The sequence below is a fragment of the Musca autumnalis genome, unplaced genomic scaffold (genome assembly GCF_047663935.1).
Source record: "Musca autumnalis isolate F117 unplaced genomic scaffold, ASM4766393v1 scaffold_3, whole genome shotgun sequence".
NCBI lineage: Eukaryota > Metazoa > Arthropoda > Insecta > Diptera > Muscidae > Musca > Musca autumnalis.
In genome coordinates, this window is record NW_027411866.1 from 106,442,435 (window position 1) to 106,457,192 (window position 14,758).

The 14,758-nt window shown below is 39.2% G+C and overlaps 1 protein-coding gene across 5 annotated transcripts in view; it reads right to left on the reverse strand.

The window, feature by feature from the left end:
• Positions 1 to 14,758, reverse strand: part of Hers (Histone gene-specific Epigenetic Repressor in late S phase) — a 573,059-nt gene that overhangs the window by 500,366 nt on the left and 57,935 nt on the right. For all 5 annotated transcript variants that reach the window (XM_073973463.1, XM_073973462.1, XM_073973461.1 and 2 more), the window contains exon 3: positions 1,488 to 5,935. In XM_073973463.1, coding sequence (XP_073829564.1) covers positions 1,488 to 5,931 — 4,444 coding nt within the window. In that variant the 5' untranslated portion in view covers positions 5,932 to 5,935. The remainder of the gene's footprint in view (positions 1 to 1,487; positions 5,936 to 14,758) is intronic.

A 14,758-nucleotide genomic window follows, 5' to 3' on the forward strand; every position in this document is an offset into this window, starting at 1 on the left:
ATCACCTCTAAAATCCGCACTTTCATCAATCATGGGAGAGCTAATTGGCGGAGTTTCAGAGAGTTCACAAATTACCACTTCAGAAACCTGCCCAATTCGGGTAGCGGAAAGGACGTTCCGAGACGTCACTGCTACAGCCGCTCTCCATATACCTGCCTGTCGAATACCAAATTTCCCAGCAGAGACAACAGGACTAACAAATGAGCGTGATGATCTTCGTCGTGCCAACACCAGTGAACCCAGAGTCAATGTGCTGACACCGGAATTTAACAGGTTAGTCCGTGAGCATAAGAAGAGAAGAGTACTATGTCGCATTAGGTATCTTCCTGCCGAGGATGAGCCACCACAATGTTGTGAATGTCATCAGGAACGCTAAATCATCCAAAGCGTTGGGCCATCCATGGAAAATCCACGGCATTGCTCAAACTGCTAGATGTACTGGAGGTCGAAAGTTCTCAACCTGTCTCTAGAAGATTGGAATATAGGCTGGGTGGTCCCGCTACCGAAGCCATTCCGAAGACCGATTCCGCTGTTGTCGCCCGTAGCAAAAGCCCTTGAGGGTTTAATCCTCCATAACGTCAGAAACTGGTATTCTGTTGTCGTTCATCAGCGCTGCATGCCATCTTCACACATATTAGTCGAGGACTCAACCAAAGCTAGCCGTGTGACAGAACACTGATGGTGGCGCTTGACTTATCACAAGCCATTAGTACTGTCAAGCACTCCACACTGTTTGAGGACAACGAATTCAGGAACAAGAAGTCCAGGCCCACCTGAAGAGAAACAGGGAGTTCCACAAGGTGGGGTGATATCTCCAGAACTGTTTAACCTCACCTGTATTCCGCCCCCAGATGTCATTTGTGAAAGACTGAACGCCTATCTGAATGATTTAACGGTCACCATGTTCACCACATGGACGGCAGAGGTGAGAACAGAGTTGAATGGTCGAATGGTCATGGTCGAATGGTCATGGTCGATGGTAGCAGAATGCCGACCATAAACTACCTCAAAATTAAGCATGTTGACGTCATCCGCGCATTCCACAGGCTGAGATGTGGGATCAAGGTCCTCAAGCCCCTAGCCGGCAGCAGATAAAGAAATCTTGGTATCCACATATAACGCGATAGGTCGGTCTGTGGTAAGATATGCGGCGCGATGAAATAATATTCAAACTGTTAACACCTATACAAGCAAAGACCGTTATTATTATATTTGGCACCCAACGCGGGTTTTACTTTAAAGGGGTTTACTTTCACAAACAGGTTTGTGGGGGACCAATCACTGAACTTCTGGGCGCTCCATATTGTTGAATGGGAGGACTAGAACACTAATACTAGAACCCACGCAACATCGATCGTATATTTAGCAATAGTTTTAAATCCAAGCGCCAACCGTATGGAAACAAGGGTCGAACCAAATTTTAACTACTAATTAAGTGGGAAAGAAAGCTCTCAAAACTCAAAAAAAAAATAAAATTGTGAACTTACCTTCACTAGCACCACTTCCCGCGGTAGCACCGGGCGGTAACATACTGGACAAAGCACTCAATGGGGTGTAGGACTTGGGAGGTGGTTCCGTTGACCCCGGCCTTAGTAAACGTTCCTCAGTGACGCTGGATTGAACACGATATTGCATTTTACAATAGGCCTCTTGGCCAGCACCTGAACTGGAATTGACATAGACACCGGTAATGGTAACATCTGTATCTTGAACAATAACCACACTTGATGATGTGGGTCGGCTAGAATCCTTGGCCTCTTTTGTGCTACTTGTTGTTGTGCTACTACCCGAAGAACTCGAAGTGGTTGTGGTTGTTGTATCGGTGTTGGTTTCTTTGGTATCTTTCGAATACTTGGAATCATTGCTTTCCTCGCAGATATTTGTAGGTTGCTTGTCTGATTTAGTGGGTGTGTGCGGTGTGGCAGTTGTGGAAGATTTGGTTTCATGCGTGGCGGAGGTTGGAGAAGATTTTAAGGGTGTTGTTGAGGCCGGAGTAGTGCTGATGGTGGCGGTGGTGGTGTTGTTGCTAACAGTTGTAGCTTCGGGAACTATGGTGCTTGTTTCATTAATGGTGGGCGTGCTTCTGTCCATAGCTGCTGTAGTTGATGATGATGTTGATGTAGTTGTTGTTTTAGTAGCTTCTGCAGGGGTATTGATTGCAGTTGCGCTGCTAACTGCCGGGCCAGTTTTGTTGGGTGATGCCGTTACTGTAGTAGTATTTGTCGAACTGCTACCACTCGCCTTGGCCGCCTTACCATCCTTGCCCTTTGCTTCTTTGGACTTTTTATTTGGTGTCTTTTGATCATCTTCATAGGTTTCATAACCACTCAAATGACCCAAATTTCTATCCAAATGACGCTCCACTTCATATGTGGCCGCCACTATGGCACTGGCATTAAGGCTAGCCATACGTTTACGCGCCAGTATTCCCTTGTAGTCACCAATCAACTCTTCTTTGAAAATACGTTTTCTCTTTTTGGGTGGTTTCTTTGCCTCGGGTAATTTCAATTTTGCTTGTTTTTCTTTTTCTGTGGTTTCTTCCTTATCCGAAGATTCTGAATTGCCTTCATCTGCTGAACTTCCGGTGCTTAACTTGACCATTTTTTTAAGAGGTTTCTTAATTTTGGTATATTTACGTTTGACTTTAATGGGAGGTGCTGCCGCTGCCTCTGGGTCCTTGGATTTGTCATCGTTACCCTGCTGCTTCTCTTTTGCCTTTTGCTGTTTTTCCAATTCCCTTTCTTTTTTTGCCTGCATTTTCTTTTGAAGTTTTTTCTTTTTGATTCGCATCTGTTCGATTTCATCCAGCTCACTGTCGCTGTCGAATTCCCAATATTTACCAAAGCCACGTCCGCCGGCATCGTTGCGTTGTTCTCTCTTTAATTCTCCCACGAATGTTTCCTCATTGCGTTCGCCTGGATCTTTCTCTGCTTTGGGCGTGTCCTCAATTTTTAAGGGGTCTTCCAGTTTCTTTTCTTTTTTGGCCTTGGGTTTCTCCTCAGCCTTGGCCGGTTCTTTGGGTTTTTCTTTCTCCTTTTCTTTTTCCTTATCCTTTTCGGCTTCTTTGTCCTTGTTTTTGGAAGTGTTTGGGGTTTCTTCTTGTTTCTTGTCCTTATCCTTCTCCTCATCACTGTTATCCAGGGTACGTATTTTCGGAGGCATTAAGGTGGCTTTGGACAAGCCCAGCTCATAGGCTGTCCTAGATTCATTTTCATACAGACACTGGACCTTGGCCAGGGCATTCAAAGAGGCCATACGATGCCTTTTTTGACTAAAGACAATCAAATTTTTATCATCTTCCGAATCGCTGCTTTCTGCTGTGACTTCTTCATTGGCATTTTTCTGGACTTTTTTAGTTGACTTTGGGGGAATTTTTGTTTTTGCAGGTCTGCCAGATTTCAAACTCTTTTGCTTTTGCAGATTCTTGGCCTTGGCGGTCATTAGTTTCTTGTTCAGGGCAAGGGATTTCTTTTTGTTAAGGACCTTATTGGGTTTATTTTCATTCAAATCCTTCTTTTCTTCTTCCCCCTCCTCATGCACTTCTTTCTCATTATCTTTACCTTCTTTCTCTTCAATTTGCTCTTCGCCTTCGGCGACTTTAGGATCTTCTTTCTCTTGGTCTTTACCTTGAGATGTTTCGGGTGACTCTTGCTTTTCCTCTTCACCCCTACTTTCTGGTGGCTCAATTTCATTTTGTTTATCCTCATCCTCATCCTTGCCTTTGTCCTTCTCTTTTTGTAGGGAAAACTTAGACACCTCCTTTTTTGGTGTCGATTTTTTCTCCACCTTCTTCTCTTCCTCAGAGAATTCCAAAAGATTTTTCAATGTTGGCAATTCCATGCGTATATTCTCTTCATCCTCCGAACCCGACTTAAAGGCATAAATATCATCATCCTTGGCATCCGTCAGCTTATTTTCTGTCTTAGCTTTGGCCGCCATAATTTTTGAGTATTGAGATTTTTTGGTCGCCGGTTTGGGTATCTTGGGCTTTATCGTATTTACTTTGTATTTGGGTTGTAACCTTTGCTTCACATTGCCTATCTTTTGGGGTAGGGGTTTGACAATCTTAGAAACCTTAGCAGGCATGGGAGGTTTGCTCCCTTCTTTTGGAGTTGGTTCAGATTTTGTCAGGCTTTCCTTTGGGAGGGCATCTGTTATTATTTTGGATTCCGTTTCCACCGCACCACTTGAGTTGTCCTTTTTCACAGGCCTTGCTATGGAAATTTCTTCGATTTCCATTTGTACCTCTTCGGTATTCGAGTCTATGGTTACTTTGAGTATTTCTTCTTTCTCTTCATATAATTCTTCAACGGTATTGCACTTCATTTTGTTGGCAAGGTCGTTTACCTCACCGGTCACAGGTTTATTCGAGTCACAGGGGGATTTCTTGGGAGATTTAGTGGGGGTTTTTATTTTTCCCTCTGGTACCGCGGTTTGGGCAAATTTAGTTTCATGCTGCAGCTTCTCTTCCTTTATTCTTTCTTCTTTGAACTTTGCTTCTTTTAGTTTCTCTTCCATGAGCATTTCTTCCTTAAGCTTCTCCGTCTCTTCCTTAAGATTCTCTTCTTTTAACTTCTCTTCCTCTTTTGATGATACTTGTTTTTCTGGAGTCTTCGGCTTAGGAGTGGCTCGTTTCTTGGGAGTTGTCACCTTCACTTCTTGGGATTCTTCTTTATCTTGACTTAACAGTTCTTGCTTTTCAGGTTTGCTTGCATTCTCCTCCCTCCCCTCTGATTCTTTTTCAACTTTTGGTTCCCCACTTTCTTCCATAGACTCCTTAACTTCCTCTACTTTCCTTATTTCCTTCTCATCAATGTTACTCTCTTCGTTAGCCCTCTCTTTTAGCTCCTGACTCTCCTTCTCTTTTACTTCCATGGCTTTCTCAGCTTCCTTGCCCTTCACCATTGCTGCTGGTTTTTTATGTTTTTGATTAGGTTCAATTCTTGCCTTTTTCTTTTTATTATCTCCCAATTCCGCCACAGATTCCTGTTCAGTTTTCTCTTCCGAAGCACGCTGCTCTTCTTCCTTTTTCTCCGAATCTTTGGCGGTCTGTAACGAACTTTTCTCTCCCTTAGATTCCTTGCTTTGTCCCTTCGCCTTATCACTTGTCTTGGAGCTTTGGGCCTTCTTCTTATCCTCCTCGTTGACTTTGGGTCTCTTCAAAGGTTTATTATTAGTCAGGGTGGCTATAACTTTAACAGCTGCAGCCCTTGATTTTGTTTTGACATTTTCCGATATTGAAGATTTCATACCCAACTCTTGGATATTTTGCTCCTTGGGCAAGAGATTATCGAAGCCACTTATTTTAATGTCCAAATTCTTTAGCATTTTACTTATGGCCTTGTGTTTGCCATCCTTTTTGTCCTGACTCTTGCCAGATTCCGTTGAACTTGTGGTGCTTGAATTGGAACTTTGTGGTTCTTCTTTGCGCAAATCTTCCTTAACCTTTTCCACGTCTTTCTTTTCTTTCACGTCTTCCTTATTTGTCTTGGCGTGAGCTTCTGAACTTTCATTTGCTGACTTTTTTACATTCTCTCTCGACGAAGCCCGTGTTGTGCTCTTTTTCTCTTCCTCTGGTTTTTGTTTATCTTTCGATTTTGACCGATCATCAGTTTTTAAGATTTCTTTGCTTGGTGATGAGGATTCTAAATCTTTCCCACTGCTGGGTTTTGGATTCTTCTTTGCCGGTGATGATGACGTTTTGGTATTATCCTTTTTGTTGGGAGTTCCAGACGTCACGGTTGTAGCTGTGGCTGCTGCTGCAGTACTGGCGGTAGCTTTGGCCGGAGTTTTACGTGAAGCTGGTGATTGACTAGCACTTCCGGTGGCGGGACGCTGTTTTTTAGCTGCTGTAGTTGCTGCAGCTGCACTAGATGCCGCGTTTGAACGTTGCTGCCGCTCAGCAACAGATAAACGCCTTTTAGGTCCCATCCCCCTGGAAAAAAGTTGAAAGATAAAAATAACAATTGAATAAAAAATATTTTTTGATTTGAAAAATAGTTTAAAAAAAAAAATATTTAAATGTAGAACATAGTGGCGTATGTATTACGACAGTAGTTATACGCCCTGATGCCCAAATGTTTCCAAAAGCAATGGATTCTGATCCTAGCATTTAATGCAAGAGTATTAAAAACTGTCAACTTATTTTTGGCCAACCACATTTTCATCAAGCTTGGGGAATACGGATGCCATTGAAAGCGAATCATTCAATCGATTTTTCTTCTACCGACATTTGCGAAGGCTCTTGAGACACTGCTTTTCCCTTGATAAAAAGCCGTTTGAAGATTCTTAACACCCAAATTGGTTTGGAATATGCATCGATAGCCTTATTCGCTTTAAAAGTGTACCTGTGGTCCTCAGTCACTTGTCGAAATCAGATGTAATAGTTCAGGACCCTTACAGTGAATCAGATAATAATCCATTAGATGAACTTAATTATCCCTAAAATTACTGACGGTAGATGGAGCAACAGACAAGTAGTTACATTGCTTGACCTGAGAATCAGATGAAGCAGAATTGTTCAGCAATCTTCACACCTTGATGACATACAAATATGGGTTTAAGAGTGTCAATAAGAAAAACCATACATACTGTGTTCGAATGCATTGAGAAGAACGTGAAAAACATTAACTTTTCTTGGTAGCTTTCATCCTGTCTGGTATTGTCTGACCTGATGCAAGACATCTAGTCAATAATCGTTGGATATTTGTCACTATGGGAGCGGCAATAAATCTACAAATGCCTGCTCCGATATTTTTGGTCCGTGTAGGTTAGAGAAGAACCACGGGCCATATATCTGTTCCGTTTGCAAAATTTGCATCCACCATATGTCAATATCGGTCAGATGTGATGGATGTAGCGAGTGGAAGCACTTCCGATATCGTAGTTGAGTTACTGCAATAGGAGTTATGTAGCTGCTTGCGACGTCGGATCATTTCACCAGCGAGTCTCCAACTTCGTCGTCGGGACCTCGGAATACGAGACACCCCTGCAGTCCCCCAACAACAGCAAACACAGCTGCTAACACCACATGTTGTTGTTCAGAGCCCTAAAAATGCATCATTTCTGAAATTCAATTGCAATGGCCTCCGCAATATATGTAGTTAGCAACTTTAGGAGTCGGAGGAACATCATGGTCCCCGCGATCTAGGAAACAAAGTTCAACTTCACCATTAGCTTGTAACGTTGCGATAATTACAATGTTTTGTGTACAAGAAGCGGTGTGGGAGGACTCGCTTTCCTTATACACCAGTGTGACCACTACAGACTCGCTATCTTGCTTGACCTTGACTCTAGTAAGCCACCCATACATGGATTGTATGGGGGAGCAAATTGATAGCTCCACATTTGGCACGGTGAATGAAAACGCTCCCACGAGAATAAGAGGAGATTGCCACCATTCCCCATTATGGCATTCGGCCTGAAAAATGATTTGTCCTGTAATCCATTATTTTGCTTGGCTCTGACCGTAAGCTCTGACCGCCATACTGTTTTGAACCATGGAAAAGCGGAATAACTAGGATTCAGAAAATTTACTAATCACCGCTTAAACAATCTACCCCTTTCTTTAGATGTGCGTGAAAATGAAATGGATTTTGAAAAACCACTACCACCATCACATAAGAAGTCCACCCACGAATATGGAGTGTTTCCATAAACGGTCAATATTTCAAAATTTCTACAATGTATTGAAATTATTATTTTCTGAAAGTGCTCCCAATACCCTATTTAACGACACACGCCATATATCCGCAGGACGCATAAATTTTTCCTAGGGTGCCCCTCAATAGGTCCATCCACATATATAAGGTTTTCCATAACAAATCCTAGAAAATCTTTTTTTCAAAAATTTTCATTTTTCTCAATTTTTTTTCAATTTTCCGTATGCTCATATCTTTTCTAGATCCTGAGAAATAGTCTAAAATATATGTTACGATTTTTTGGTTGTTTACTCCGACCTTTATTTTAAATATTCTAATTATCTGTGACGGAACAGATGGTAGCGACACTAGATCGACGCTTGGCAAAAATATTTTTATTGTTGTAATAGCTTTAAATATTATTTATCCTGATGATGTCTTTCGAAGAAAGACGAAATATTGAATAAATAAATAAATAAAAACAACAACACCAAGACCTCGAGCTCGTTTTAATTAATATAATTAGAATAGTCTAAAATATATATCTTTCAAAATCGTTTTGTCAAAATGGTTAAAACAACTGTTATAAAAGTGTTATAAAACTGTAATACGTGAGGGAATGTGTGTGATGGTGGTAGTGGTTTTTCAAAATCGATTTTATCTTCACCCACATTTTCTTTAGATCCTCAAGTAGCTGAGAGAATTTTCCCGGACATCATTACAGCTACCGCCGTTTGCTACATACCTGCTGGTTAAATACCCGAAATTAGACCAAATCTTCCAGCAGTGTCAATAGGTTTGAAGGCGAACATAAGCGGAAAAAGTGGCTAGACCACCTAAAGCAATGCAACATTGGTACAGGATTGGGTAATTTGTGGGCAACGTTTAAATCACTCTGGATTCCGGGAAAGTAGGATGACATAACGGCTGTTACTCTCAACGGCAAGGTAGGTGCGAAGAGGTGCATATTATAGAGCACCCCGAGAGTGATTAAGTAAAGAGGAGTGTGCTACACCGTATAAAGCCCTCCCTGTCGACGACTACTCCTTCCCATGATGAGGGACAGTTTTCCAATTGCGCAACATCAACGTGGATTTCGAAAAACGAACAGTATCACACGCCATATTCACACATATCAGTCGAGGACTGAACCAGAACAGGAAGTGCGAAGTTATGGTGGATCTTGACCAACCATAGCACGCTGTTCGAGGATATAGCGAAGACTTCTCTCCAGCCGTGTTTGAAACGTTGGATAATCTTATATTTATATATATAAAAGAGCTCAGTGAGTGAGTGACTGAGTGACTGACATATCATCGCCCAGACGAAACCGCTGAAGCTAGAATGCTGAAATTTTGACTGTGGGTTGCTGTCGGTATGTAGGGGTGAGTTAAGGCTGGGTTTTTGGAAATTTGACCTAGAAGGGTACGTAAAGTACTAAAAGGTACTAAATATGGTACCCTGTATTATACAAACGGGAAGAGCTAGAATTCTGAAACTTGGAATGAGGGTAACTGATGGAGAGTTAGAAAGATGTACCAAAGGGTTTTTGGAAATTCGACCTATAAGTGTACGAAAAGTTACTAAATTTGGTACCAATTGTATATTTTGAGCGGATATAGCTACAATCTTCATATTTGGTATGGGAATCAAGGTTGGGAAGTGATGTTGATATAAGGAAATGATTTTGGAAGTTCGTACTTATGTGTACGAGTAGTACTAAATGGTACTAAATTTGGAACAATTTGGATTCGGGTGAACGGATAGAGCTAAAAACCTGAAATTTGGAATTTAGATTACCGTTGAAGTGTACGATTGAGATATGGGGGTAGTTTTGGAAATTCATACTTATGTGTACGAAAAGTACTAAATGGTACCAAATTTGGTACAATTTGGATTTAGATAGACATTGAAATCTGAAATTTGGAATTAATATTACTGATGGAGTGAAGGATTTAGGTAGTTTTGGAAATTCTAACTTATGGGTACGAAAAGTAGTAAACGGTACTAAATTTGGTACAAATTATATTTGGTGAACGAATAGAGTTGGAATCCTGAAATTTGGAATAAGGATTACTGATGGAGTGTAGGATTGAAGTAGTTTTGGAAATTCATACTTATGGGTACGGAAAGTACAAAATGTACTAATTTTGGTACAATTTACATATATTTGGGTGAACGGATAGAGTTGGAATCCTGAAATTTGGAATTAAGATTACTGATGGAGTGTAGGATTGATGTAGTTTTGGAAATTCATACTTATGTGTAGGGAAAGTACTAAATGTACTAAATTTGGTACAATTTATATTTGGGTGAACGGATAGAGTTGGAATCCTGAAAATTCGAATTAAGGTTACTGTTGGAAAGTAGGATTGAGGAAGTTTTGGAAATTCGTACTTATGGGTACGGAAAGTACTAAATGTACTAAATTTGGTACAATTTGGATTTGGGAGAACGGATAGAGCTGGAATCCTGAAATTTGGAATTTAATTACTTTTGGAGTGTATGATTGAGTTAGTCTTGGAAATTCGTACTTATGGGTACGGAAAGTACTAAATTTGGTACAATTCAAATTTAGTTGAACGGATAGAGTTGGAATCCTGAAATTTCGAATTAAAGTTACTGATGGAGTGTAGGATTGAGGTAGTTTTGGAAACTCATACTTATGGGTACGGAAAGTACAAAATGTACTAAATTTGGTACAATTTACATATATTTGGGTGAACGGATAGAGTTGGAATCCTGAAATTTGGAATTAAGATTACTGATGGAGTGTAGGATTGATGTAGTTTTGGAAATTCATACTTATGGGTGCGGAAAGTACTAAATGTACTAAATTTGGTACAATTTATACTTGGGTGAACGGATAGAGTTGGAATCTTGAAATTTCGAATTAAGGTTACTGTTGGAGTGTAGGATTGAGGAAGTTTTTTCAAATTCGTACTTATGGGTACGAAAAGTACTAAATTTGGTACAATTTGAGGGAACGAATAGAGCTGGGATCCTGAAATTTGGAATTATGATTACTGTTGGATTGACTTGGTCTTGGAAATTCGGAAAGTACTAAATGGTACTAAATATGGTACAATTAAATTTAGGTGGACGGATAGAGCTGGAATCCTGAAATTTGGAATTATGATTACTTATGGAGTGTAGGATTGAGCTAGTTTCGGAAATTCGTACTTATGGGTACGGAACGTACTAAATGGTACTAAGTTTGGTACATTTTGGATTTGGGTGTACAGATAGAGCTGGAATCGTGAAATTTATAATTAAGATTACTTATGGAGTGTTGCATTGAGGTAGCTTTGGAAATTCGTACTTATGGGTACTAAGTTTGGAAAAATTTTGATTTGGGTGGACGGATAGAGGTGGAATCCTGGAATTCGCAATTACTGTTGGAGATAGTTATTGAAATTCGTACTTTCATACGAAAATATTTTGTATTATAGCCGCTGTTGGTGTGTAGGGTTGAGATATGGATGTGGTTGTGGATATACATACAATAAGTGTACGAAAATTACTAAATGGCACGGAATTTGGTCCAAATCGTCATTGTGTAAAGCGGTAGAACTGAAATTGTGAAATTCGGTATTAGTATAGCAGTTGACGTTTAGAGTGGAGATAGAGAGGAAATTTTGCAAATTCGTACTAATGTATACGAAAAATACTAAATCGCGGTTTGGATATAGTTTTGGATAAAAGGAAGTAATTTTTGGAACTTATACATACTATAGGTACTAAATTGGGTACCAGTTTGGTGTTGCATGATGGGATATATGTAGGTAGAATTTCGAATTGTTGTATGAGAGATTGTGTTGGTGTTTAGATACGGATTTTTTGAAATGCATACAAATTCTAAAATTAGGCTGAGGGCTGGTTGATTTATTGAGAAATACGAAATGTACTAAATGCTATTAAATTTTACGTTGGGTGTAGCAATGAAAATGGAATTATATCATTAGAGCGTGAAAAGTACAAAATTTGGTATAGAAGTGAAATTCTGATATATTATTGATTTGTCAGGTTCATTGTTAGAGGTGATCGTACAATAAGTGTACTAGAAGTATTAAATAATACTAAACATTGAAGCATTGGTACTGGGTGAATCGATAAATGAAATTTGTTATGAGGATAACTGTTGAGATTGGATCAGAATGTTTATTTAAATCCGCCTTTAAATGTATGAAAGGTTTCTAAATGTAATACCATTGACATTGGGTGAACAAGTAGAGCAAAAACTGTAACATTTGAGCTAAGGTCCTGGATTTTATAAACTGTACTGAATAATGTACTATTGTTTGTAGGTTAACACGAATTCGGTTTCTAAATAATGTACTGAAATCAAGAAGTCAAACGTACCTTTTCAATAAAATTGTTTTTATCTTCGTTGTCTATTCTAAACGTTATTGGAAGTTCATTTGAAAAGGTAGATCTATGCGGCTAATGTTTTACAAGAAGGTTTTTACATCCTGAGAAAAAAGCCTAAAATAAAATGTCTCAAAAATTAACTGTTATATAGGGTAACATCTTCTGAATAAAGGTTTTCTACATTTTGATATCACAAATTCCAAAATTCGGTTGGAAAATGTGGATAAAATTTTCAAAATACCCACACCGTTCTAATAAAACATGGACTGGAATTTAAAATGTAGGCAGCTGTTGAAGTGTAGAGGTCTTTTTTTGAAACTCGAACAAAACGTATACGAGCAGTACTTGAAAGAAATTAAATATCAATTCAAATAAGTATTAGTACATCAAACTTTTCAGTGTTCTCCATATTAAATATTGTTTATTTGTATATAATTCCTTTTCCGCTTACGAAGTGGCGGGCATTTTGCTAGTACTCGTATAAAAGGCAAAGTGTGTATGTTAGTATGTTTGTATGTTTCGTATAGACTCAAAAACTACGTCCCAATTTACATTGGGCGAGTTTACTTGCGGCAATTGTCATTTTGTAGAAGAGAGAGGTGAGGCATATGGCAACCCTTTGCCTCTCAGCACCCTCTCTCACCTACAAACTGACAATTGCCGCAAGTAAACTCGCCCAATGTAAATTGGGATTACTTAACCGATTTTCTTGAAAATTTCAGAGAATGTACAGGGAACGCCGGTGGTGAAAATATATTTTTTTGCATTTCGGAGGGGGCGGGGTTCCTCCCCTATGCTATATTTTTGATAAACGCTATTTTAACAAAATTGACGAACGTATCGGAGAGAAAATTAATTTGCGAGACAATGGTTGTTTATCCGACCCTCTCCGAACTTCCACCATCCGATTCACCCTGCTCCGAACTTCCCTCCTCCGAACCACCCTGCTTCGAACTTCCAATTACATTATTGTTTTTAAAACTAGCAAATATTTTTTTTTAATTTTTGGACTCGCGTTCCATTTTTACATTTCTTATTTATCATTGCGAAGTAGAAAATTATGCAACGATGATAAAATGTTCCGGGGAACAAATATCATCTATTCTTGCAAGCGAGAACATTGTTATGTAAAGGTTTGTAGTCAAGTGCAAAGAGAAATTTGTGTAACAAAACAATAAATAAATATCAAACAAAATATGCCTCCCAAAAAGTCTACTCTCACCAAGCGTACTATAAAATCACTAAGAGTTCGCTTACAAAGGATATATGAGACTTCACAACAACGCAGGAACAACAAGAAGGACGTCTTCAATTGGCGAGGGAACAAATGTCACAACTTCGAGCATCTGAAACGTCGGAGCAACGCGAAATACGACTTCAATTGAACAGAGAGAGAGAGTATCTGATGCACGAGCAGGAGAAACGAAAGAACAACAAGAAGAATGTCTTCAATTGGCGAGGGAACAAACGTCACAACTTCAAGCATCTGAAACTCAGGAGTAACGCGAAATACGACTTCAATTGAACAGGGAGAGAATATCTGATGCACGAGCATCTGAAACGCAGGAACAACAAGAAGAACGTCTTCAATTGGCGAGGGAACAAACGTCACAACTTCGAGCATCTGAAACGCAGGAGCAACGCGAAATACGACTTCAATTGAACAGGGAGAGAATATCTGACGCACCAGCAAGAGAAACGCAGGAACAACAAGAAGAACGTCTTCAATTGGCGAGGGAACAAACGTCACAACTTCGAGCATCTGAAACGCCGGAGCAACGTGAAATTAGACTTCGAGCTAATAGAGTACGGTTAACACAAATAAGGCATGAAGAAACTGTAGTGTCCGTCTTTTATGCTGAGAATAAATTTTTCCAAAGGAATTGCACATCAACCTCCCAGACATAATTTCCATTCATCACTGACTCCAAACGGGCCACTCCAGTGTCTTTTATTTCTGCTCAGTGGGATTCCACAATATCTTTGGATGAGCGAGTGGTCATCTCTTAAGAAAACCCCAACGAGAATAAAGAGAACACAGTTCACTGATTTTACAAAAACTTTTATTAATAATTTTTATTAGAAATTATTCTAAATCACAATTTATTATTCCTATTGCATTTATTAAAAAAGCTATTGATTTAAAGATCAACAAAGCAAAAAGGAACAAAGTAATACTGGCAGCGGTTTGTTTTTGTTTGAATTCTCTTTGTACTTATGTTCTTTTTGATTTCTCTTTATACTGCGAGTACATTGATGTAATATGAGTACCGAACCTAACAATGAGTGAAACATTGTCGTAAACGTTGATAATTATTCTTTGATAAATTGAGATTTATAAAAATAAATGCAGATTAGAAAAAATACTCAATTTCTCTTTTATGACTAGTGCTTTCACCTTTCTAATTAATTGATACAAACCCGGTTCACTTGCACATGCCAATATTATGGTCCATAACCGGATCATCTGGTTGCATGAATATGCGGTTACATTAGTAATGCCTATGTTATGATTATTTTGGTACGAAATTTCGTACATTAATTTGCATAGAAGGTACCTTTCAAATGTCAGCTGCAATTTCAACTGCACCGAAGCTTCATTAATCACATTGAACAGAGAAACTTCCTTTTATAATTTTGGCGTTCAAGACAACTAATCTTATCAAGTGAAATCATAAGACCTCAACAATTATCAAAGATTTCCTAAATAATCTCTCAATAAAGTCAGAAAATTTGAAAGAATTTGA